Source organism: Symphodus melops, assembly GCF_947650265.1.
Source record: "Symphodus melops genome assembly, chromosome: 8".
NCBI lineage: Eukaryota > Metazoa > Chordata > Actinopteri > Labriformes > Labridae > Symphodus > Symphodus melops.
In genome coordinates this window covers 5,827,808-5,853,932 of record NC_136698.1, presented here as the reverse complement: position 1 = coordinate 5,853,932, position 26,125 = coordinate 5,827,808, and the positions used below count along the sequence as shown (strand labels likewise).

Genomic DNA, 26,125 nt, shown 5'->3' with positions numbered 1-26,125 from the left:
ATGAAAGGAAATCACACATGCTCCAGATTTTAACCGTTTAATTCAACAGTGCGAGGTACACATTTGAAGCATCCAGTCCACTTGTTAAGGAAGCAAATGTTGGTCAAAAAAACAAGGCTGTAACAGGAAACACTGAACGGTGTCAGAACAGCGCAGAACATCACTTTACTGGAGAATACATTTGACAGTTTAATAAAGACAACAGCTTCACAGAAGAGAAGAAGAAACCATGTTTGGAACAACATGTTAGGTACCAAGAACACACCCGTTTCCCCACAGGTGAAACAAGTGATTTGATCCAACAACACAGAAAAAATTACAGACAATAGTTGTTCATGGGTTAACATAAATCATACACTGAACAGTTACTATGGAGGGAGGGCACTTTCTTCTCTCCCTTAAAGAATGATTTAGAAAACGTGGCACAATATCAGCAACGAAAGATTTCAAAACACAGTCAAGGATATCGTCGCCGTCATCATGAAAGTTTGAACCATGCGGGCAAATAAAAACAAAAGAAATGAGAACACTGACTTACAGTCACAGTATTTACTTAGCAGATTTCTGCTTTAACATGGCGTAGCAATAACAAGATAGATGTTATACCTGGTAATTAGGTGAGTGAAAACCTTCCTTCAGTGTGACAATATTCCAATTTAAATTAGGTAAAACATAAAGATGTGTCAAGTTCTTCAAGCTAACAAAAGGACAGTTCATGCAGAACAGAGCGACACAGAAACAGAACACACCATACAAAGACATCTGTGCAGATATTGATTCCACATGTATATAGTCTAAGAAGGGAAGTATCGTACTTCGACTATGGCTTATGACAGGAGACAGAAGATTATAGATACTATACAGTCTGTTTTCACCAGTTATTGTGTATTTACTCCCTATGCATTGGCCTGACAGAGTCACTGCTGAATCAGTTGTGTACTTTGGCTGGTTTGATATTTAATGAGTTCATTGTGCAGTTACTCTCCTACGAGGCTGCAAATTCAAATACTCATCATGCATGACACTCAGGAATTCAGATGTATATGACGAAGTCGGCCTTCTAATGTATCTGCAGCTCTAATTGATTGGATACTGATTGCGTTGGATAATTGACTTGTTATAAGACCGTTAAGTCTAGCAGTTTATAAGCTGGAAGGAGATACACGCACACAAAGACATCTATTACTCTGCAGCTTTTTAAGACGGGTGCTGTTGAGCGTTTACTACATGGCAGTGAATCACCTAGCGACTCCTTCATTTAACAATTCTAGAACGAGAAAAACTACAGTATGCAACTATTGTTGATCCATCACAGCATCTTCAATTTGTTGGCTGATTTAAGCTTCCTGATCAACAGGCCCGCTGAGAATGATGTAGTTGAGTTGCAAAGCATAAGTATACAATAGACATAGCTTAAATGCCGGGCATTGGATATATGCCCTTCTATCTTGATATTAATCACAGAGGCCCCTTTAGATTTGGTTTTTACTGACCTACAAAGCCAGCGAGCATTCACTTACAAGAGCAGTAAATTCCAGGAAAAAAGGCAGACTGCTGACAGACACATAAAACCTTCATATTTTAAACCTATAATCCTATTTTTTAACCTATAACATTGTTGCCATAGGATAGACATTGAAAAAAAAAAGAAGAGAGAAGTCAAATCACCTTAAAAAACTAGCGCTGCACTGCCTGTGTATTTGGATAACATTTGTGGAATTTGATGGGAAAATCACAGTTTGTACATATCTTTCAGTTTTCTTCTTAAGTTTAAGAAAATAACATTTATTCAGTAAGCTTTCAATAACACATATAGAATGGATCTGTTTAGCTGGGCACTAGTTTGTACATTTCTTATTAAAATACTGAAATCAATATGATCATTTACAAGGTATTACATTTATTTGAGCTGTCTCTCTGTGACGGAGTGCAGTAAACGCAACCTGAACCGACATGTCGTTACAGCAACACGGTGAGCACAACAAAACCAAAACCTCGTCTCTGGGACTAAGATTCACTACGCTCTGATTTGTAGAAAGTGAACATTTCAAAGCCAAATGTAACTGCAATTAAACTTTTCTAAAGTATTTGAGTTGACAATATGGTGAGGGAAGAATTAAAACATGTCTGGACTTGGTTTTTAACAGTTGTGGTCTTAATCCCCCCTATATGTGAAGGATTGTCCGAAACGACACTTAGCAGTGGTCCATTCAGATGGAAACAAGAATGTCTGATATCACATTGTTGTTGTTTTTTTTTGTTTTTTTGCAAGTAGCAATATAGCATTCCCTACACAAGGCATGGTGTCAAATGCTCCCGCTCATCCACGACAACAGGATAACCGATGCTACTAAAAGTGGTCAACACATAAAACACACTTACCTACACTCACAGTCTGCATTCACACCTCACATAGCTCGACTTTCTGTAGTAAAACATTCTCACAATCAAAACAATGACAGTTGCCAGAGTGCCAACAACTGCGGCTTTTTAGCAGCTTATAGGCTCTTAAGAATTATAAAATCCTACATGAGAAGGATCCCCGAACACACAAAGAGATAAAAGGAATGTTTTGAAAGCACATACTCCTCTTCAGTGTTGATATCAATTTGTTCTGATGATACGCACACTCAGCATGTTCTGTGTCCTCTGTATCCATTTCTTCTAGTTCCTCTACAATTTGATCACTGCATTTTTTTTGCGGCTGCGTGAAAACGTTAGACCTCAACTAATGAGGTTAATCTAATCCCAGAAAATGTGAAGTGGACTACCAACATTTTATGTTAACGTTTTCTGAAGGATCGGGTCATTGTTTGTTTGTTTTTTAAACACACATCTGTATGCTTGCAACTGAGATGACAGCTGGCTCCCTCCCAATTTAAAAAAAAAACAACAAACAACCCTGCAGAGAGCTACAGTACAGTTTCATACATGAACACTGGAGGGCACTGTTAAAATGTCCACCATTCAAAGAGCGATCAGGGAGGACTCAGTGCTGATCAGGTGACTTGTGTGCTGGAGGAATAGAGACTGAAGCGAACGCAGTCTTACACCAAGTTTTTTTTTTTTTCTCAACGCAGTGTGAGCCTGCACGTCTAACGCTTTATCACCACCTGCTCGTAGGCTCCAGCTCCAACCCTGGGATGAAAAGAAAAGAACAAATAAAATCAGCATCATACAGTAGAGCTGTCATCAAAGTTATATACTTCTAGCTTTATTTGTGTTTATATGTTCGTGCATTAAAGCAGGCCACTATTTAAACACAGTATAGTTATCAGTGTGAGTTATGTGTCCAAGTTGGTGGTTTGACTTCTCATGACTTCTTCCACCTAAGCAAAGACTTAACACTAATGCCTTTCAAGCAATCTTTCTTATCTAAAATTATTTACAGTCACCAGTTGTATAAAATTGTTTACATTATTCTTATAGTCAACACAACACAGTAAGTTACTCTCTTTTTGTCACCAGCTCACAGCCTGCTAACCAACTAAGATAAACAGCATGACAAACGGGCTACATCATTTCCTTTAAAGCTTTACTTGAAGGTTTGGGGCACTGAAGCAAAATTCCTATTTTTTCATGGATGCGGGGAAGACGACTTGTGGTGCACTGGAATTCAGATCTGGTTAACTTTATGGGTTGTTATTAAGGAGGAAGAGAAGGAGTCAGGTAGTAGAAGGTTGTGGGTCCATCAAAAGCATGAAGGGGTTCACCACAAACACACTTCTTTGCTTTCAGTTGGTGATGTCCCTTTAATTTGTTGTGCCATCTGAAGAGAATTTATTTCCCTCTTAGTAACAATTGAAGACGAGGCAAATGTTAATGTTTAATTCACTTTTTTTAATTTACCGTTATGACAAGCTGCACATTTCCCTCTATGTACGTAATGTCTTTTCCACATTCATTAATTATTTAGGTGCCGTAGTTGCACAACTGGTAGCCTCAGTGTGCTTTTTTGAACTGAATAGTGATCCATTGGATAGTTTGAGAACGACGTTAGCCATGCTCACCTGGAATGAAGGTGATGGCTTCCAAGGGCTGTGCTTCCACCAGGACCAACGAACAGACGCAAGCCTTCCTCTGAAACAGACAGACAGTTGTAGTAACGTGCAGTCAGTGTAGAACACACAGAAACACACACACACACACACACAAACATCCTCTTGTAGATTTCTGGTCGTGAGGAGCAGCCAGTTGCTAGGCAATCTAAAAATAATCATGTATTGACAACGTCTTATGTTTCACAGCTTTGAGCTTCATGAGACCTTGGAAAGGAAAACATTGTCCTTCTCCTCAAAGTGCACAGACTTGTGCAAAGAGTGCTAAAGTACTGTTTATTATATTCTATTGCAAATAAGATGTCCAGTTAACTAAAGTAGGAGAGCTCCAGAGTAGGGCTGCAACTAATCAAAGACTATCCTTAATCAAATGTTTTCATTTGGAACTGAATCTTTGAAAACAGACGCACACTGGAAAGAACCTATGAACACATCTGCACAGCAACATAACAAACAGCAAAGAACCTGTCACCACACACTTTCTGACCAGGTTTATTTTTAAATGGGTCAAAAAGCAGATGCATGTAGTGATTCATGGTGTTAAAAATGATTTCGGTAATTCGTCCTTCTGGTGCTTTTCAGTGCAGGGATCCAACTAAGAAGCTTTTAAAAAGTCTGAGTCACTCAGAGGGTTAAGTATAAAAAGCCTTTAATTCATCCGGGCTAAAGGTTCTTACATGCCGACATGTTTCAGCCATGTAGGCCTTGATCAGGGCATGATGAGGCTTTTTATTCTCAACTCTCCGAGTGACTCACTTTTTAAATTGGTTTTCCAGTTCTAGGTGGGAAAGTCAGCTTTTAAACCTGGAAACATTTAAATATTGTGTGTGTAGGACTTATATATCTGTACCCATGGTATCAATATAGTTTGATTTACTCCCATCAAATAAGCATTCTGGTGTCGTGACAACCCTAGTATATGAGGGAGTTTTGATCTATTAACCCATCTCTGTTTTTCTGGTCTTGCTGATCCTACCTTCAGCACTGGAGTCCAGCAGGCTCGGTGTGAAGTCTTGACTCTGAAGAATTTTTTCCACAACATCGTCTGCATCCACCCGCGTGTCGTCCATTCTTTTTAGCTGAGACTCCATGGAGTCCTGCTTCATCGGGTGTCTGAGGAGAAGGAAAAAAATAATACTTTGAAGGCCAACTCAAAAAGTTGTTTTGTTTTTCATTTGGAGCTAAGTAGGGTTTGCGTTCAACCGCCAGTGTAAGTCCATGTAAGCAGCTGAAAATGGTGCCTATTTAAGTCCACTTAATGTCCATTAACATGTTGTTTTGCAGCACGAGCAACCACACCAGTTCCATTTGCTGCTTTGTACACAGTAGCACACGAGCAAACGATGACTTCCTGCTATTTAGAAGCTTGTTTTTTAGTGCGATTTTTTTTTTCTTTCTGACAAAACCCAGAAAGTTTCGATGAATAGTTAAACAAAATAGTTATCTCTTGCAAAAAAAAAAATACTGACACCTCTGTCACTTAGGTTGGTAAATATGAAGATATAGCACAGCTTTCCTGTGTAGCTCCAACATGTTTGCGAATTAAAGGCAGGTTGGCTAAATGTACAGTACACCTAACCAGTTATGTTTTTGTGACTGGGCCTCCCCATACACAGTCACACACTCCACTCTCTTGGTCACCCTTTGCTCTCAACAAAAGTACTTCAAAACTATACGTGGGCTTAAGAAGCCACTCTACTTGACTCATGCGAGGGACATTTTTAGATCTATCTCTTTAAAACAACAAGCGCCCTCGCTGACACCACATAAAGAACACACCGTTGAGTTTTCCGCTCCTCTGCCTCAGAGCAGATGCTTCCTGTCATGTGCCACAAGATGTGATTGAAGTTAAACATCCATAAAATAACTTTCTCTTTTATTGTTGCCTACCTTGTTGACTGGATGAGTGTGTTCTCTTTGGTCTTAGGACTCTAACGTTCACTTGTTGAATTACCCAACAACTCACCTGTTGAGTCTTTCGCAGGATGAGGCACTCTGTACTGGTGTACCCACTGGGTTGCTAGTAGTGGCAGTCGGGTCTGGGTGTTCAGGTAGAGCAGGGCAGGGTCTAGACTCTCTGTCCCGGTCTTCACTGGGCTCTGGGATGCTACCAATGCCTGTTGAGGCGCTCCCTACTGAGTGGTTTCTCCGATGGCTGAACTCTGACATGCTGGAGGAGCGGGAGTGACCTGTGCTGTAGCCTGAGCGAGATGAACGGACTTTCAGTACAGTACAGTTTGAAAGAAATAATAAAAAAAATTATATCTTTGCTGTCCATTTTAAACCCGTGCAAACTGTGCTTTTCATTGATGCATCACTTTATGCTGATAGTAAGGATGGTTACTATCTCACAGTTATCTAAAAAGTCAAGCACTTGTCTGCAGTGTGTCGCTCATCTGTGTGTCTGTAGACAGCGGCAGATGTGAATGAAATGACAAGTGGTGGTATCACATGACTCCATGGTGAGAGCTGTCCGTGAGGTGCTGTGGTCACTGCTCCGCTTCTCTTTCCTCATTGATCCTCTCCACTCTCGTAGCTGACGCTAGCTATGACGGGGGCTCGACAAACGCTGTCAGCTTCTCCTTCGGTAAACTTGACGAAAGCATTTCCGCAGTTTTTAGCCAATCTGGACGAAGCTAATCACCAAGACTGACACCATTTAACCTGTTTCCACTTTGTCATTGGACACACTGAGAAAAAATAATGCATTTGGTTTAAATAAAACATCTTAGAGATGACATTTAAAAATAACTGTCATACTCTGACTCTTTAAGAGTCAGTAGAAATGTATGTGATTGGAGGGTTGATAGGGTTGTTGCTTTATTGACTTCAGTGTGTAAAATACAAAGTAAACTGTAAGGCACTATAACGTGTAAGGACATTCAACATTTGTTAATCTACTTGGTCAATTAATCTGATTCTTTTTATAAATGTTGAGTAATTACACATCTCTGGAACTTCTTGGAAGGTCTGTCGCTGCATTAAAGAAATGAAAGCCTTGTGGCTGCTGCGATACACTCATGTGATCACACATTTACCCACTAACAGCACCAGTAGTAAAGTCAACCTTTAAACATTGATGCCAGAGATACAAGTGGAGGAGTAGAAAGGCACAAGAACGGCCTAGTGCCAGGATTCAAACACCATCTTTCATCAATTCTGAACAGCTTTCAAATGAAGCGTTTTTCAGGATTAGTTTTGTTAGTTCTTGTTAGTTTCAGATTTGCAACATGTGGTGTGTTAAAAGATTGTTCAGTGCAGTGACACTCGCATGCGCTCTGAACAGGAAGCCATTTCAAGCACGAGGGGTCTCAGGGCATCAGATCACAACAGTCGTGGAAACTTCCTGCACTCTAATTTCTGACTCAAACAAATCTATCAACAGTTAAATGTGGCAGGAAATACATTTTCTGATGCACGTTTTCTTCAGAGCCATTAAAGCTGAGCTCAGAGCGTCTCTCTGCTTCCTCTGATGTTTTTATTATGGACATCTGATCTAATGGAAACTGGAGCGTCAAGTTCGAACCGCTCTGGTGGAGTGTCACTAACGAGTAATTTCATCATCTCCCTACCACTCTCTCAAAGGTTTTCAGCCTGTATTTGGTGATTGGATAAAAAAAAAAACACCTTATTAAAAGCTACTTTTGAATGATTGTATATCTGCAGACATTGTATGTATGATCCATATCTGGATCAATAATTACTTTTTTTTTTCAAAACATTGGGTGCCCCTACCTGAAAGTTTGGACTGTTGGCTGGCGTAGCTGGATGTTCGGGAATGGCCGCAGCCGCCAAGATCCTCAGAAGCAACCGGACACTTCCCTTCTCGACTCTCTGCTGGATTAGACAGAACAGGAACGATGGACGGGGTTTTGTGAAGGCCTGAACGCTCGACAAGATTAGTATTGCTAAATGTATGTAAAAAGGAAAAAAATCCAAGGTTTACGGCCTTACTGAAGCCAAATCAGAGCGTTGGAGAAAAACTGGTGCCAAAGTGCTGTAAACCTGTCAAGACCCATGCTGTGTTCTCTCTATGGCTGACCTCCAGCTTGCTAGTGTGGTGTAGAAAACTCGTGCAGTGAATGAAAGCATTTTTATATTTCGGCCGACAGAAAGCCGTTTAAACCAAAGGAGCAAACTCCTCTCATCGTCCCACATTGTCCTTCAGTCCAAAACTCCCTTTGAAAATGAGAACGTGAACATTGTTAGAAAAAGGAGCTGGACTTGTTACCAAAATAAAAGCGCTCCTGAGAATGACTTCGATTCACAGGAGAAGACTGAGGCACTTTTTCAACACAATCTAGACTGTATGTGCAGACTGAAACATCTAAAGAGCGACATGCCTGTTTTGACAACCAACATGGAAGAGTGCGTACCCCAGTGTCTGAAATTTTAGCCTTTTTTAACACGTGCAGTAAAAAAAAAACCTGTGTACCAATTTTAATGTCAACTAGGCACATGGGCAAAAAGCTGAGCTGCCAGAAAACAGTTCAGAGTTCAAAAAGCTTTAGATAAAAAACAAGTCCTCTGCCTCAGCAACAAAGCAGAAAATATAAAGCCCTCCAGTTGTTCTGAACCTCAGGATGTAAATGTTTATTAAATGTGAACTAGCTTTCCCCTAAGGTCTTAGTGAAGGGAATATTTAAGCATGTAATATGCAGGATTCTCTCAGAAACATTTTGTTTTAATCCCAGAGTAAAAATGAAACAATGCCACATCTGCCCCAAGCATTATAAAATGTGCTTAATGATCACAGCCACACACACAATAGACTGTTTATGTATGTCTTAACACTCTATAAAAAAATAGCTCTTCAGGACAATTACTGTTAAGACATCTTTATCATGTTGAGTGTAAACGTAAAAGACGGGTCCATTGTGACCCACATATAAACACTCATGGTGACCTTTGCACCCATGTGTTTACACAATATCTTGAGCAGCATGGATAAATACATTTATGAACCCATCTACAAATAAATAATACATCACAATTACTAAAACTACATCCATTTTCAATTGAAGCTGCATAAACGCGTAAAAAACTAATGTACATAACCTGCACATAACACACACACACACACACACACACTCACAGACTCTCACACACACACACGCGTCCTATTTTTAACCAGGCATGAGTCTACAGGGTCAGAGCAGAATGTAGCTTAACTAAAAGAGAACGAGTTTAAATTATACATGAAAGAGCTGCGCTACACTCTGAAGCTTCATGAACAAGCATCCAATACAGTGACGTGTTTGTCAGTGAACAGACACACGCACAGAGGAAGAGAGGAGGGACACAGCAGAGGGAAGCCGAGCAGAAAGGCACAGCTGGAAAAGAAACATGTTTATAGTGCGGGATGGTAAATGAATAACAGCGATAAAAAGACTGTTCTCCAGAGACGAGTGCACGTGACATACAGGAAGAATCACAGCAGTTATCAGAAATATGTCTGCAGCTTGACTTTCATTAGTACAGAAGGAACAACAGCACTGCAACAGAACTACTTCATCCTCCCCAAATACTGATAGATAGATGGATAGATACTTTACTGATCTCAAGGGAAATTCAAGTGATGACACCTTGTATTTAGCAGCTGGTAGCTATACATTGATTTGTACTTACTGTACTTGGTTCCAAACAGGGCTGTGCTTAAAAGAATACATATGGGAATATATCGTCATGTGCTCCTTGCTAATACATTTATCACTGTAGATGTTACAGAATCAGTACAGCTGCAAAGCTGCAATGACAGTGTTGAAAGACAATTGACCTTTGGTGCAGGTCACAGAAACACCATAGCCATATCTCGGGGATTACAATATTTAATGTATTTCTAGGATCTGTGAGGACCTGAAGTGAAGAGTTTCACTTTGTGCAATTCTTAATATACCTTTGCTGTTTTTCTCATCAATGAAAACCAGCTGTTGTAGGACTTTGGTCATTGTTTAAAATGAGTGTAGATCATGATATGGAAGGTGTCATGGCCTCTGTATCTTGATATGCATTCAGTCGTTGGGATGTGGAAAATACACAGCCTTAGTTCCAACGTTGGTGCAGCAAGGAGTTAAGTGTTTTATGCAGAGACAACAGGTCAATCAGACGGTGAGTAACGTACACCAATATGTCTGAATCATTTGATAACGTGCACTAATTATGAGCAAGCACGGCAAGAGAGAGCACATCAGATGTTTACTTTTTTTTTTTAAAAAGCTGCTGGGATGAAGAGGCAGAGCAGAGGAGTGTAATGTGGCGTGATCGGTCTCACCAGAACAGCCTTTCTGCGAGTCCCCTCTCCTCCTCTCCTCCAGCACGCTCTCTACATCCCCCTGGATCCCGATGACGGTGGCTGTGGAGGGCGGCCTGATGACAGAGGACAGACAACAGTTCTTTTTTTTCTCTCCTCTCTTGTATTTCAGTGTGTCGGTTATTTGAATTGTTCTTATGAAGAAAAATAAAAAAAAACACACAAAGCAATCGGGGAGATGGAAGTAAAATATCAAAACGAAACAACATCCAGTTAGGACATTAAGTATTTCTATTAAGTTTTCCAAGAAGTAAAAGTACTGTAGACTAAACGCAGGATTTTAATTCAAGCTGAAATAAAAGAAGCCGTTGGTATTTACATAAAGTCTACTGAATAATTTTTAGGTCAAATTCTGCCCTCGGGACAGGCAGCATGTCGTTCTCTCTCTGTGAGTATGACAAACGTTTCAGTGCACAGCACGTTTCTACTAAAAGAAGTAGTAAGGGAGAGTCTATAAAATGTTCTTGCTTGATAAGAATTAAGAATTTACGACATGAGAAAAACTAACAGACGTCAGCATCACACCGTCCTCACACAGAATTCATGTAACAGCTCCAATGTAACTTTTGCACATGCTTTTTTTTTTTTTTTTGCTTTATTAGCATTTTTTCCTGTAATAGACGGTGCTGCTTATAGTGTGTGTGTTTCAATAGAAGAAAGAGGATATCATTTTAAATGTGATAAAAACTGTTTAACCCCACATGCTCTCTTATTCCAAAAGTTCCACCGAACTGAATTTGTAGAAATAAAAGTGAAAGCCGGAACTAGAAGTCAGCCGACTGACGATGAACTGAAGACCAAGGCAGCTGCAATAAAGTTGAGAATAGTTTACTTACGTTTTAAAACAGGGATCCCCTGACATGAGCTGTGTACTGATGATCACCTACGACAAGACAGAGACATGTGGCATTGTTTTCTTTCTTTTAACTAAGAACTCTGCAAATTGGTCAAAGCATCCATCCAAAATGGCAAAAAAAACACACAAAAAAACAATCAAAAGATAAATTTAAAACTCAAGGCAGAACTGTACGTTAACCTACTTCTCGTTCAAATCTTAGAAGACTTACAACTTTCTGATTTACTCGCAGATACTGCTTGTGTGTCTAACAGCTCTTCTTTGGTGATTTCTCTATGGCCACAATTTAACACGCTACTGAGAGACACAGTTGTTGTTGTTGTACTCCATCCTAAAGCTTTATGCAAAACCCTTTTCCATGCCTTGCTCTTAAGTGGCAGAACACGCCATGCTTGTATTCAAAACACCAGGGTACCCTCCTCACGCAGTCAAATCAGACTGGCTGCTTTCCCGGCGCTTCAGTGTTACCTTGAGAATGGAGTTATCCTGGCGGGTGTTTTTGGTATCGTAGCCTTCCAGCAGACATCTGCGGGTTGTGTTCCCTGAGCCGGCAAACTCTGCTAAATTCAGATCCGCAAAACCGAGCTGAAGGAGAAAGAATGACACGGGGTGAACTCTGTGTCCTCTCAGGAGACTGGAGTTTTTGTCTGCTCAGCAGCTTGGCAATATCTGGATGTAATATGACGAGAGGTCAGGACATGAAAGAAACTTAAAGCAAATCTTGACGTGTTTAGTGTCAGCATGCCCCGTTACTCACAAAGAGTGAAACAAGAACACAGACATAATGAGACAACCTGCAGGCATTGTTGACCATCTGTGTGCTGCGGGCTCTTTGGGCTGATGACTGTAAATCTAGGTGACCTGTGGGGTTGCTTAGATAACAGAAATATATAGAAGGATTACCTTTGCATATGCCTTCCCACCTTTCAGCTCCTGAAAGAGAGATGTACGCTCATTTTAAAGACAAATACTATAACTCAAAACAAAAGACATTTTAAAATCCTTCAGGCTTGACGTTTTTGAGCATAATTCACTCCAAAAAGTCTGCCAGTCGTTGATATCTGAAATACTGTAGCTCCAAAGCACTTTAAAATAATTAACTTAATGGTGTCCTGATAAGAAGGCGTAACAAAATAAGAACAGTGTTGTTAGACCAACATTACAGTAAAAGGCAACTGCTTGACCTTTTGAAGGTTCAGTACATAAATACTGGTAAGGTGAGGGGGAAGGAGTTTCTGAGTACACTTAAAATAAACTGGATATACAGAAAACCTGCATTTCACCTGGAATGATTAATCCAGCTTGTTCATTATCTCATGTCCCCCCCCCCCCCTAATATTCTTCAAAACTGTAAAATGTTTTATCAAATCATGATTGAACAACCAGCTTACTCAAGTTTAAGTCTTAATGTGTTATGGTAGAAATCAAACGAGTGTCAACTTTATTTTACAGGTATGAGTTTAGTTTGTTTACACAGCGCTGTGATTGCTAACAAATGTTTTTATAAGTCATATTTTACCCTGAAGTCGAGGATCCTCGGCCTCTTCTGTCCACTTATTTTAACATGGGAATCAGAAAATGTGCCTTTTAAAGGGTCTTTATAGTAGTTAGTCTTTATATAGCTTACATGTATGGCTCATCTGCACTGTGTTGGTAAATGTAAATATGAAGTGGGCGGTACCTTTCTGACAGACACACGACACACACACGGGTCCAGTACACCTGTCCCGGCGTTGGCACTCATCTTGCAGGGAAACGAGAAGCGTTTCCTCCATCGGACACAGTTGGCCTGCACTGGCTCCCTGTCAGCGGAAATCACAAAGACTTAGGTCATCGTTAAGCCCTCTGGGAAGGTCAGAAAAACATTTACGTTTGTGTGTGTGTGTGTGTGTGCGTGTGTGTGTGGTCTGAAAGGGTCATTTACAGCTGGATGTTAGAAAGCGTCAGGTCGGGATTACAGGAGAAGATGAATAAAGATTGCTACAAACATCAGAAATGAAATCCCAAATCCTGCCACTAACGTCATATATTGTACAAAAACACCTGAAAAGCTCATTTCCTTTTTTAATTTGAAAAAGTCATCACAAGCGTTGACTGAATTGTAAAGCAGGGACAGAATAGAAATGAATCACTTATTATACGTTTCAATAAAAGATCGTCAACATAAAATACAAACAACACAAACTGTGATTAGAAACCTCAAAAGTTCTTCACTGGGTGACATTTAACTTATCAACAGTGATGGGACCGATCTGATCTAATATCAGCATCGGGTCTGATGTTGATGTCATTTACAGTCAGCCACTTTAAACGTCTCCATGGCGACGGTCAGATAAGATGGAACAGCTCCTTCTATATTATAGAAAATACAATTCTGACTCTCCAGTTTGAAGATTTTATTTTGAAAAACCTGACATTTGTTGCTGCTTCCTGTTTGTTTGTGAAGTCTTACACATAACACCAACAACAACAATGACAACATTAATTATGTATAAAACAAATCATTGGAATCAGTGTCAGTATCTGGACATAATATGAATGGGATCAGAAATGTAAGAAAGTGGATAGGGTGCATTTCTACTTATCAATGGATGAATGTTTTCATAATCTTATTTAGGGTACTGCTACATATCCTTTGATGGAATATTTTCAGATTAGTGACAACAGTTTTTTTGGTGGACAAGTTCCATTGATTTTCTGCCTTGCCACTTGCGCTTGACCTCCATATCAAACTTCATTCTGTAGATTTTCATGCTGCATTGTGAATGTGACAGCTGACATTTCCATACGTGTCCTGCATTTGGCTGTTAACTGGTGCTCATTCCCAACCCAGCATCCAACACCTCTCTTCCTGCTTAAGGCTACTGCTTCAAGCTGCCAACACGAGCTTACGAGCTTAGCCTCTGATTTCTCTGGGCACTTAACAAGCTGCTTAATCACACTCCCTTTTTTTTTTCTTCACCGATTGATTCAGTGCACACACACCGCCTGGGCCGATACGAGAGGTGAAAATGAGGCTGAGGTGTATTCCTCATTCAGGGAAAGGATGAGATAAAATGTTAGAGAAGAGAGCGTGTGTGCGTGGGCAGCATTACGATACCCCAGATGGCTTCTCTCTCTCTCTCTCTCTCTCTCGCTCACACACACGCAGCCATCCTCTCCCACACACCAAACCAATTCCCTTCTGTTGAGACAGCTCACATGCCATTCAAAAATATCCACTTTGCTGGATCTAAGTACATGCAGAACCGTTTTTTTTATCCTCTCAAACACAATCGTTTGCATCTCAAATCGTGAATTAAGAGCCTGACAGAAGATGGAGTGCTAGAAACATAATACCCTGATGATGAACAGGGTGTGCAGATCCCTTTTAAGATGGTTAAGACTGAGAGAAGAGCAGGCCCATGTTGTGCACTGCTTTTCCTGACTCACTACACATGGAAAAAAAGCAGCAGATGCGTGACCAATGTTGTACAAACGCTGACTTCATCCTTCCCGAGTTGGAGAGAGGGAACTCCCAGCCAGCTGGACACTCTGTGCTTCAGGAGTTTCAGGCTTGATTACGTGTAGTGTAACTCACAGCGCAGAAACATTGAGTGATAGTTAGTCTGCTTTAGGCACCAGTGGGCTCTCATCTCCACACATATCTTTATTTAAAGCACGGGTCAGGTCAAATCAACTCTCTCTCACAAACGCATTGTTACATAGAATACAAGGTTTTCCCATGTCTACCAGCTACGATAAAGTCATTTGTCAATTTAAAAAAAAAAGAAAAAATACCCTTATATAACAATGGAAACTTGCTTTAGGCAGAAACAATGGTGCCAAAGATGACAAGCCACACCAAAGGAAAAGAAATGCTCATAAAACAACAATCCTTGTTTCTCTTACACTCACAATTTGGACGACAACTACTTTAGGGTTTTGATAAATCTGAGTGCTGCACATAAAGAAAAGTATTTTTAACGACACAGAGACAATAAATCCTTAGGAAATCTCGAGGATTTAATCTTCACTGTCAGGCATAAAGAACTCCACCAGTATTTCTTCTATTTCATTTAGCCATTTTGACCAAAATGCCAAGACCTGTGAGGCATTCTGAATAACACATGACTAGGCTGTTGTATGTGGCTATTTTATAAGAGCTACTTACTGCAGACAAGGGGGGGGGGCTGTTATATAATCATGGTGAAGCCATCTGATCCTTTGAGCCTTGATCCAAAACAAATGCTTTTCCTCTTCGTCAAACGCTTAATTTATGAGAGAATATCCACATTTAGATTACAGAGGGGAGGAGTACCTGTGCTCGTATCAGCTTGATAATAATGTCATCATCATCATCATCATCATCATCGTCACTGTTTACATCTCAGGGATATGACAAATGGTTCAAAGTCATTTCCTACTATGACCAATTGTTTGGTGTCCCATCATGTGGTTCCTTTTAAAATGAATCTGACTGTGCCATAAGTCAGAGTAAGAATTATTGTCTCTGACTAAACAGTGAAACTCTGTCTGCCTGCTTCATATTACTTCATCCAAACTGTTGGTCACTTTTCTTTCTGAGGTCAAGAACAGTCAGGTTTGTATTAAACTAAAGACTTTTTAAAAAGCAGTCTCACAGTAGGTTGATTCCAAATTTGAATATTTACACGTTATTAAGATGATCTGACTAAAGTTGCAATAACGTGTTATCATCTGACCATCATGTGTACGCAGGTACTTTGATGACTAAATCAGAATTTAAAACTCATATAGTAAGACTCCCAGCTTGAGGGTTGGCTGTGTCCTTTCCCCTTTAGGAGACAGAATGACATTTCTTTAGATTTATAGACTGTTGCTGTGACAGAAATGAAAAGAAAGCACCTCAGGATTCAAGAAACATTTAACGTAACCGTGTCCATTTTGCTTTTGCAATCCAGCGAAATTGTTGCTTTTACAAAAAAAGACTTAATACGTTTTTAAGATATTAATTTCATACTTTTCCAACATATAGTAGGACAGACCACTGTCTGCTGTTAAGAACTGCTAGATGTGTTGCAAACTGCTCAAAGTACTCCAGACTAGAGAGTTTGAGCACAACCCTTCTGCAAAAGAGAAAAGCATTGTGTTTTCAAATTCGTCAAAAAAAAGTGACTTTATATTAGTCGAGCTCTAACTATCTTTTTTATGTTAAAATGAATAATAACATTGTTGTCCAACTAAACTAAAGTTGTTCTAGTGGGAGAAAAATCATAGTCAGGCTACATCCATTTATTTACATGAGAAAATATGTGGAACTAAGCGACAGGAAGTCCTTAAGATAACACTGCTCTACTGAATATGACTTTAAGAGATAGATAGATAGATAGATAGATAGATAGATAGATAGATAGTTTATTGATCCCGAGGGAATTTAAGGTTTAGTAGTTCGATTTATCACTATGCTCTTTCTTTGTATTTGGCTGATAGGTGATCCATATCATGTTATTTAAGCAAGAGCACCAGGCATAGCTGTATGATTGAAGGAGAAGTGAACACAAGCCAGGACAGAGTTTACAGTATTGATGAAGATGAAGCATCCAGGACTCATCCTTAGCTCTGTATCAGCTGGCTAATCGAGTAATCGATCCGACAAACCAGCGAGGAAGTTGTCCCCACATGTCGCCTTGAACACGACCAACTGCACGACAATGTAAATTATGAGACATTTTTTACACGCGTATGGCCACAAATGCTGAAGTGAATTGCTTCTTGCAGATGATGTACAAGGGGGGCAATCCTGCAAACATGATCAGGTAAAGTAAACCAGGAGGGTGAATTATACATTATAACACACGGTGTAGCCTGTTAGTTAGCTTCACTGTGACATCGCACAGCTGTGTGTCGAGATGAACCTGCGAGTGGAAAGAAAGCAAGTTTAAAGCAAACCTCCTCACCGAGAGGACTCCTCGGAGAAGCCGCCGTCGAGCAGTCTGACTTTACAGAAGAGGACACCGTTCACAAAGGGGACCGACGAGAGATCATCCAGCTCGAAGTCCACCTTAAACTTAAATTTCTTCTTCTTCATCATCATTAAATCCATCCACGGAATCAGTAATGTGGAGAAGATGCTTCGGTCTCGCCTGTCTCGGACATTACGGCCTCATTGTGATGTAGTATGGACACTGTGTTGTGTGTTTGAGGGAGGATCGTGAGGCTGGTGACAAACACTCAAGTCGTGACACTCAATGGAGACAAGACGTCCAGCAAAACGGATACTTCCGGTTATTAACTTTCAAAATAAAATCACATGATTTAAAGTTACTAATGGGCCATTATTGCGTGTTGGAGTTGGAAGGGGTTGACTATTTTTCACCAATTAAGGACTACTAAATTATATTTAAATGTGTTTAAAGGGGCAATATGAAGTTTAGGTAGAGAAAGTTGTTGAAATGTACAGATTCTGTGGCACATGTTCATGACTTGATTCAAAAACTGTCAGGAGATAATTTTGTCCCTATAACACTGTTTGAAGACAAAAAGTTATGGTGGTGGCCGACCGTGAAACAATAACTCTCCTCATAACTTTTTAGCTCCAAACAGCGTTCCAGGGACCCATTTTTAAAAAAAATCTATTTTATCTATTTTGTTCAGAAATTAAAGCATATACTGTTTACTTTCTCCAACTTTTAAATTTTCCTACCAAATCTACAAAATGCCCCTTTAAATAAAATGTGATTGTTGTGCATGGATCAAAATAAATTGGCTGGAAAACAAACATATGCCTTTATTTGTATTTATTGAAATATAATAATTTACATTTATGGCATTGTAACAGTGTAGCTTTTCTTCACAAAGACTACTGTATAGAAAATGCAATTAAATGTAATTGTTGTTGACATATTATCATATGCAAAACAACAACAATGAGGTATATTAATGATTATGTATATTTAATAGGACTGACGAATTATGACATTTTATGACAGGTTAAGCCACAACTCAATAAAATTGGTACATATAATAATGCAAAGTAGTTCATATGACTCTATACTGCATTTTAACTCTTGTTAATTTCGGTAGGGATTTGATATGGACTATATGATGCAACTGTTGTAGTAAAACTTCTACTTCCCACTGTGCCACTGCAATCTGTAGTGAAGTAAATCTTGACTTTTTCAACCAATCAGGTACATTGAGTGCTGAGCTATAATTGTATTCAGCTACACTTCTACTAAAATGTATTTATGGTTAGTTATTCAGTCATTTGTGTCCTTTATTGAAACAAAGATGTTCCAGATTGAGGATAAAAAAAAAACATTCAACATCATTCACATTAAATATGAAACAATTAATATTATTGAATAAAGTCCAGAACAAAATAGGGACATCCATATGCATATACAGCGAGCAAAATGTTTATTTTGGCAAGCACAACACACAATTCATCTACAATTATTGGCGTTTTCTTAAAACATACCCAATAAAATTATTCTGAAAGGTACTGTGAATATGAAGGTTGGATGTGGTTGTTTTAGGCCACTTTCACGTCTATCTATGATGACGTGTTTTTGTAGGCCAACCCGGAAGTTTATATATCAGAGCCATATAGTGATGAAGTTTAATGTCTGCGACAACCACTGTAGTTTCAGTGAGCTACTCATTTACAACCGTCGTTTTAAGCACACATAACAACTTTAAAATTCACAAGTGATGGGTCTTAGCTAACTTAGTTTATCTCGTCTAACAAAACGTCAACATCTCTTAAGCTTGTGTTAACCAAAGACCTTATTTCAGGCGTCTAAACACAAACCCATTCAAAATCTCCATCGACTTTTTTTGTACTCATTCCTTTGCAAATCTATACAGATATAAAATCAGACCGACTCTGGCACAACGGGGATTCGATATAAAGTGTTGTCTCTGATAGGTTTGGTAGACACATCGCGGTGCACAGAGAAAAAAAAGGCCAGCGCGCGTTGGTCGAGGTAAACAACAAGAAATCGGTTGAAATGACGCTGAGATCAGTAGATCGAATCCTGTTCATGATGAACTCGTTGGGATTCCCACATCATAAACATTGTATATTAATATTTCCAAATCAAATATATAAACCCGTGTGCAATTAATCTTTGCCTAATGTCACTATACACAGTTATAAACAACGATAAGAACTCGTTTATTTGGCTGGTTTTGTCCTGTTGTGGCATTATTCGGACAGCAGGTGGCAGATTGGCTTGCATACCAAATCAAATGTTTTCCTTAATCCCCTTTAAATATTATTTGTAGTTTGCAAGATTATCAAATCGTGTTTTAACCATAATTTTAGTATTTTTGCAAAATGTATAAGCCTATATTAAATTCCCCACAACATTTGGCATCAATAACCCTTATTTTAATATTAAGGATTATTACCCTCAAGAGAAACTGACTAGTATTCAAAAGCATGTATGTAGATGACTATAGATATTTATATAGCCTATGAGTGTCTGTGTGTTATATCTTATGGGCAATAAAAAGAAAAGAAAAAGACACATTTAGATTTGTTTCATTTATCTAAAGAGGATAAAGAAGAAATGAAGACAGAAATGTTTGTTTGTTCAATTTGACATTTTATGAAAAACATTAATAAACAACACAGTGATTACAAGAACAATCAAGTGTTGCATAAAAAAATAGAAAAAAAAATAGAATAATAATAAAAACAATAATGGCATATGACACAGCAAACATGAACCGCATGTAGCCAGCCTTTTCCAGTTTTCCAACTGTACTCCTGGTATTCAGGTTCACAGCTACACACTGGAGTAGAGTAAGTAGACAGACTTAAGAAACTCAAGGGTTTTCATTGCTTGGCTTTTGTTTCTTCCCATATCCATGTTTTGCCAGCTCAGCCCTCCATTCTTCGTAAGATTGAGTCTCAGACTCTGTGCAGAACCAGTTTCCAAAGTACTGGCGATGTGACTGTGGCTTTCTGTCCTTGTTGCACTTTTTGCATATGATGACATCCGACTTCTTCTCATATTTTCTTGTCATTTGTCCAGCGCGCTCTTTGTCTTGCTTTCTCTTTCTGTATTGCAGGGTTGTGTATGGGATATCTTTATTTGAGGTCTGTGTCTGAGTGAAGGGTGGCATGAATGATGGTGGCATGGTGACGAGCATCATCTGTGAGGGTCCTGCAGAACACTGCACGGATGGGGGAAAGAGAGGATGTTGGGGTTGTGAAGCCTGGGAGATAGTCTGAGGTTGTGGCCTTCTCTTCAGCTTTGCCTCCCCAGCAGTGTTAGGAGGAAGAATGAAAGAATGAGGCTCAGCCAAACTACTATATAGCAGAGCAGCTCCTTTCTGCAAAGCCGCAGGAAGCGTTTTAGTTGCTGCCATCGGTGCGTCTGGAGCTGGGATGCCTTGCATCACAGTATGTTGTTCCTGTGACCTACAACGCCTGCTGTACCTGAAGACAAAACAAAAAAAGGTCAGTTTTATCAGCTGATCAAATGTATCCAATAGCACTTCATCACATAAGATAAGTTAAGATATAAGGTTTTATTGTTCTCAAAAGTTCTCGCTAAATTACTCACCATTGTGTGAGTGTTGCAGCATTCACTACTGGGAGTTGGATGGTGGTGGCACTCATAACCTTAGCATTGTTAAGGATGCACTCTCTGATGTTGTTGTAAGCACGTAACACCATTGTAAAGCGTGACACCCTCACTCCTTCACAGCGCACAGTGCTTGGGTAGAAAGCACAGAGCCTTGTAAAGATGGCCTCCACGACTCTGTTGCAGTCAGGCCATTGTGCAGGACTGTGAGCTCCAAAGAAACTCCTGCAAATGACAACAAAATACACAATATTAATGTAGGATTATTCATATATTCTTATTATTAATTCTTACTATCTGTGTTATTCTATTTTCCTTCTGTCTGTGTTGACCTGACATTTCAGTTTGCTTAATTAGACGTGATACCTTTTGGTGCTCTCCACACCTGGTGCCACAATCTTTTTAGTCGCCCTGTATCGTCCCTGCTTTAAGGTGGTTTGGTGACGTGGTGAGTAAGCAGTCTTCCTCTTGTCATAATCCCCCAACGCCTGCCACAGGGTGATGATCTGGGCGCTCTGTTCTCCAGTCAATGCAGGACGATGTTCTTTAAGGCCAACCAAAACCTCTGCCAAGTCCTGCACGGCTCCATACCCCTGAATATTGTCACGGCCGACACAGTCCTAGAATGAATTTTTTGAAAATTGAGAAAAAAATTAATAGCAGAAAAAAATAAGACAATAGAAAATACCTGAGCATTTCCAACATATCCCAGAGTTTGTTCACAGACATGTTAAAGGACACAATGAATTAACATTACATCATGTGAAGTGGAGTCTTCAGATGTTGGAAGATCCCTTTCTGTTGGTAGCTCGACCACTGGGCCTTCAATAAACGATGCCACTGGAGGAGGGACCACACATGATGACGACATGGTGGTGGATTGAGAAGATTTCACCGCAGATTGAGGGGCCATAGAGGAGGATGACACAGAGCTGGATGCAGGCGTTGCTGATGGAGGGAGCACAGACGCTGCAGACAATGATGCTCGCGAGGAGGCAGCAGGTGCTATTTCTGAGTCAAGTGTTGGGACAGTGATGTCTTGAAACTCCTCAGGTTCAGCATAACCTTCATCAGTTGTTACATCAATGTCATTAGACTCTGACTCCACAATAGCCACCTTGTAATCCTGCAGGACTTTACCAGTTTGCTGGTAAAGGTATTCGAGTCCAATGAGCTCACCTTTAAAATAGATTACAAAAATAAATAAATGGCAAACAATTAAAAAATATGCCAAGACATTATTCAACAGCTCAGTGGTAACATTGTATTTGTTTAACTTGAATGAAATTGTCCCAAAAAATAAACAAATAGTTGTATACCAGTGTACTTTCTCGGCCCAGCATAAGGGGTGATCTTCTCGCCAAGAACCTCCTCTGCAAGAGTGTTGACAGCATGACGGAGCAGATGATTGTAGCAACGTGGATGCTGCTCATCCGTTGTTGCTGCCACAGCCCGGTCCTCATTCCACCTTGACAGTCCATCCACAAGATACGCTTGGTAGAAGGTGTCACTTGCCAGTGTACCTAAAGTAAAGTAAAAAATAAAAAAATCAGACCATACAAACGTTTCCTATAAATCAACGAAAAGCTGTTCTTCTTACAACTAATTTAATCGCAACACAGTTCATTTACTTATTTATATTGAAATTAAATCCTACATTTATAAAGTCTCTATTAACACATATTTACCTGGGATGAATCTGTTCAGATGCAGGTGAAATGACTCGAGGGAAGTGGAACCTCTGGCACAGCGGAAGGTTGGCAGACGGTGTCCTCCTTTCATCACAGTTCCCGTTTGCAGGTAGAGCTGCACTCCTGGAGGATCCTGGATGCAGGCCACATGCTTTCTCTGGGACTTCCAGATCTCGCTCATCCGGGCGGAGTTGATGAGTGGGACTCCCAGAGTGTTACGGCCAGCATCCCCATCGAAGGCCTGGATATGGCGTTCAATCAGAGCCTGTGTCTCCTTGGTGCCGCGGGTGGTTCTCTTACAATGCAGGGCTAGCTCGTTTCTGTTGATAGAACGCAGCACATCAGCCTCAGATGGTTGCCTCATGGCAGCTTCTAGCTCTGACCTCTTGGCCTTCTTCAGAGCTGACAGGTCGTCCTGATCCCACGCAAAGATACAGTGGCTGAGGCGACTCATGAAGGGGGCATACAACTGGTGTGAGTCAGTTGTGCAGCCCACAGCAATCCTCCGCATGAAGTGCCAAATGTCTAACCGGATTGTCATCTGCTCCCACTCTTCAAACATCCTTCTCAGAAGAGTGTTGCCACAGCAGTCCCGGTCAACATATAGAGCTTCGGGAGGAGCCACCCCAGCCACTCTGTATCGTCTGATGAGCCCTTCAATCATCGGCCCGAGACCGAAACCTTCACTGGCAGTAAGCACACACATGATCACCTGCCCATGCTCATTACCAACATTGGTTGCCCAGGTGGCTGTGCCATAGCTGTGTCCTGCAAGCTTTCGTGCGACTTTCTTGGTGGAATCCATTTTCAAGATCCGACCATATTGGGAAGTTATGGTGGCCTTGACCTCATCCAGCCTTTGCAAGACATCCTGGGCATACACCTGCATCAGCCAACGGTGTTTTGGGACAGGAATCATAGGTGGTGCAGGTGCAAATGAAACAGGCAGGATCAGGCCAGATGTGACAGCTCTGGCAATCCCCTTGCAATCTGTCAGGTACTGAACCGTCTTTTGTAACCAGACCTCAGTGTGTCGTTCCTGCAGCTTGTGCTGGATTTGACTGCTGCTGTTGCCCAGCCCTCGCTGACGCATCAAACTGGCTACCTCGAAGTCACATGCCAGTTTTGATGTTAGAATGCAGGGGAACTGCACCCTGTGGCCCATGTCCAGCTGAGACACAATGCCGTGGCTCCAGCTGATGACCTTCCGGTGGCAACTTCGGCAGGACAGGTACTCAGATGCCACAAAATAAATCGTACCCACCGCAACAACTTGCCTGATCTTCTGGTGCAAGCCTGCAGATGTGAGGAGATCTTTGTGGCAGTCTGGGTGTGGACAAGTTAACTTGACTTGCCACAGCTTACGTGGCATCCAAAGAAGCAGGGGACGGCCAAAGTAATTCTCCAGTGGAGGAGAAATACTGGTCTTCAGTGGCACCTGTGGAGGATACCACCAAAGTTTGTCCACTCTGCTAAAGTCCAGCTCCGGATGCCCCTGTGCTGTCCACTTGAACAGAGCCTTCGAAATCCACCTTTGGTCCACTTCTGGCAAGGCGCGTGTCCAGCCAGCTGGAATACAGACTCGTGCTGGGGGGGGGGGGGGGGAAACAAACATATATATTTGATTTGAACTCTTTTTTTTACTTTATAATCTCTTGGAAATTGAACATGTTGTGCAGGAACTTGTAAAACGCAAGTCACATGAAGTACAAAAGCATATACTACTTTTAAGATACATTAGATAAATTAACATCAATAGATGAAGATGTGAAGCTGGCCAGAACCAAATATCAGGAAGTACAACTGTAAAAGAAAATATTTTGTATATAAAAGTATAAACCTACATGTCACATTGGCCTCTTCAAAGCGTATTGCCTCTGCTAGCAGCGTGCTGTCATCCAGCTCAGTAGACACAGAGGTGTGGGAGATGGTGGGAGGGGGCTCTGTGGCTTGCTGAACAGAGACAGTCGGGGGGGCGAGGGTGAGTAAAGGCCCTGTGCGTCCCTCAACCGACGCTGTTGGCTGAGCAAGGGTCAGTGAGGGCCGTGTGTGTGCCTGGGTCAAAGCTAAAAAACAAACAACAAAAGTAAAAAAAATGATAAACAACACGGATAAATATAAAAATATATATAACAACTGTGTTATACATGAGTGTGTGCTTACAGGGTTTTGCTTTGAGGGGGGAAACCAGCCTCGTCACAGTCTTGGATAATGTTCTTGAATTGGGCAATTTCCCAACCAAGAGGGAGCGAAGAGCAAGGGTGGCAGCGTGCTGAGTTGGAGGAGTGTTCTGGGTGGTGGAAGTGCTCTGTGTGGCGGCATGCTGAGTGGAGGGAGAGACCTGGATGGTATCAACATGCTGTGTGGAAGGAGGGGGCTGAGTAGGGGGACAGAGCTGGGTGGTGGCACTTGGTTGGGGTTTTTTTCCAGCATATTGTGCTTCCTTCATTGCAACAGCAATTCTACCAGAAGGAAAGCTCTCAATGTATTCCCTGAAACACATTTTGTTGTTCGCATGTTCCTGGGAGTCTTTGCTGCCTCCTGTGGGATCCCTGTTCATAGCTGCCACCAGGTAAGCAGCATACCCCAGGGCATTTTCAGCTACCCAGCGAAAGGTCTGTCCACGAAAGACACCAAACTGAATTTCAAAGAAACCAAGCAGGTGTTTTCGGTTACTGATATCGCCACTGTGTTGGATTAAAGCTTTTCTGGCTTTGTCCAGCACTACGTCTGGGGACAGGGGTCGCCTCCACTGCTGGCCTCTGTTGGCATTTTTGACTTTCGTTGCTTCCAATGTGTCCGTAAGGTTAATACTGCCATCAGCTCGTCTCCTGAAGCGAGGTTCCATCTAGAATATAAAAGGACAACATATATAAAACAGAGAAACAGATGTTTAAAACACAGCTGTGGAATGCCACAAAGTGACCCATCTTTCTTTTTTCTCACTTCTCATCTGCAAGAGTCAGCCTCTAGTTGGACACTTTAATGACAATCACCTTAAATAGGACTGTTTGCACCTTATACTGCCATCACCTTATATTTGCATTTTGAATGGGTGGACACTTTAATGGCAATCCCTTTAGGTGTGCCTGTATATATACGCATACGCACACACACACATATATATATACACATATATATATATATATATATATATATTTATATATAACCCTAACCCTAAAACTGTTTTCACATTTAACAATGAAATGGTCCCTCGTTTCATCATTCTTGTATTTTTTTTTTCCTGAAAATAATTTAAGGCCATGAAGTTTCAGGTGGAAAACACTTGTCATTGTATTGTTTTACGGTAATTAAAAACACAAAACGGGTTAATTCGACCCAAACACCACTTCCACAGCTTGCGAAATTGTATTTTTTTCCTATATGCCTGTTTTTTTACACCGATTATATTCAGTCATGATCGCCTTGTAATGCTATGCTCATAGCCACATTACACGAACTAAGTTAAAACAACTAACAGTAGCCTTGGGCCGGGCTAGCAATTCGGTGAATATATTTATTTTAACAAAAGTTTACTTACCATTTCTTTCAAAATCTTTCAAAAGTCGAACGTGAAGAAATCTGTCTCTGTCGAACGTGAAGAAATCTGTTGATTCCGATCGGGACTGAGGCGAGCGCTGGCGTTACTA

At 40.7% G+C, this 26,125-nt stretch overlaps 2 protein-coding genes across 4 annotated transcripts; both read right to left on the bottom strand.

Moving 5' to 3' along the window:
- Window positions 1-23: 23 nt before the first annotated feature.
- Window positions 24-26,108, bottom strand: LOC306827899 (EEIG family member 2-like). Of its 3 annotated transcripts, none has more exons than XM_079350001.1 (11): window positions 26,017-26,108; window positions 12,906-13,026; window positions 12,128-12,157; window positions 11,693-11,809; window positions 11,205-11,251; window positions 10,330-10,424; window positions 7,794-7,895; window positions 6,025-6,259; window positions 5,035-5,171; window positions 4,011-4,080; window positions 24-3,138 (listed from the first exon to the last, which is right to left on the bottom strand). In XM_079350001.1, exons 2-11 carry the CDS (start codon window positions 12,966-12,968, stop codon window positions 3,096-3,098), a joined length of 939 nt encoding a protein of 312 aa, XP_079206127.1. In that variant the 5' UTR covers window positions 12,969-13,026; window positions 26,017-26,108; the 3' UTR covers window positions 24-3,095. The 3 variants fall into 3 exon arrangements, with proteins under 3 accessions (XP_079206127.1, XP_079206125.1, XP_079206126.1); XM_079349999.1 differs by lacking the exon at window positions 26,017-26,108 and adding an exon at window positions 17,143-17,456; XM_079350000.1 differs by lacking the exon at window positions 26,017-26,108 and adding an exon at window positions 17,143-17,456 and having other exon boundaries at window positions 7,794-7,892.
- Window positions 20,021-25,323, bottom strand: LOC306828553 (uncharacterized protein; the record flags this gene model as incomplete). Its single annotated transcript, XM_079351073.1, has 8 exons — window positions 20,021-20,636; window positions 20,764-21,009; window positions 21,151-21,404; window positions 21,542-21,963; window positions 22,104-22,307; window positions 22,473-24,062; window positions 24,320-24,541; window positions 24,639-25,323. The coding sequence occupies 8 exons, from the start codon at window positions 25,321-25,323 to the stop codon at window positions 20,021-20,023; spliced, it is 4,239 nt and encodes a 1,412-aa protein (XP_079207199.1).
- Window positions 26,109-26,125: the final 17 nt, after the last annotated feature.

Excerpts from the sequence above, each read along its gene's own strand:
- LOC306827899 (XM_079349999.1), bottom strand. The coding sequence starts at position 17,288 with ATGGATTTAATGATGATGAAGAAGAAGAAATTTAAGTTTAAGGTGGAC. Across the intron at positions 10,425-11,204 it reads GGGGATCCCTGTTTTAAAAC|GCCGCCCTCCACAGCCACCG; the intron begins GTAAGTAAACTA and ends CTCTGTCATCAG. Across the intron at positions 6,260-7,793 it reads CCAACAGTCCAAACTTTCAG|GCTACAGCACAGGTCACTCC; the intron begins GTAGGGGCACCC and ends CATCTCGCTCAG.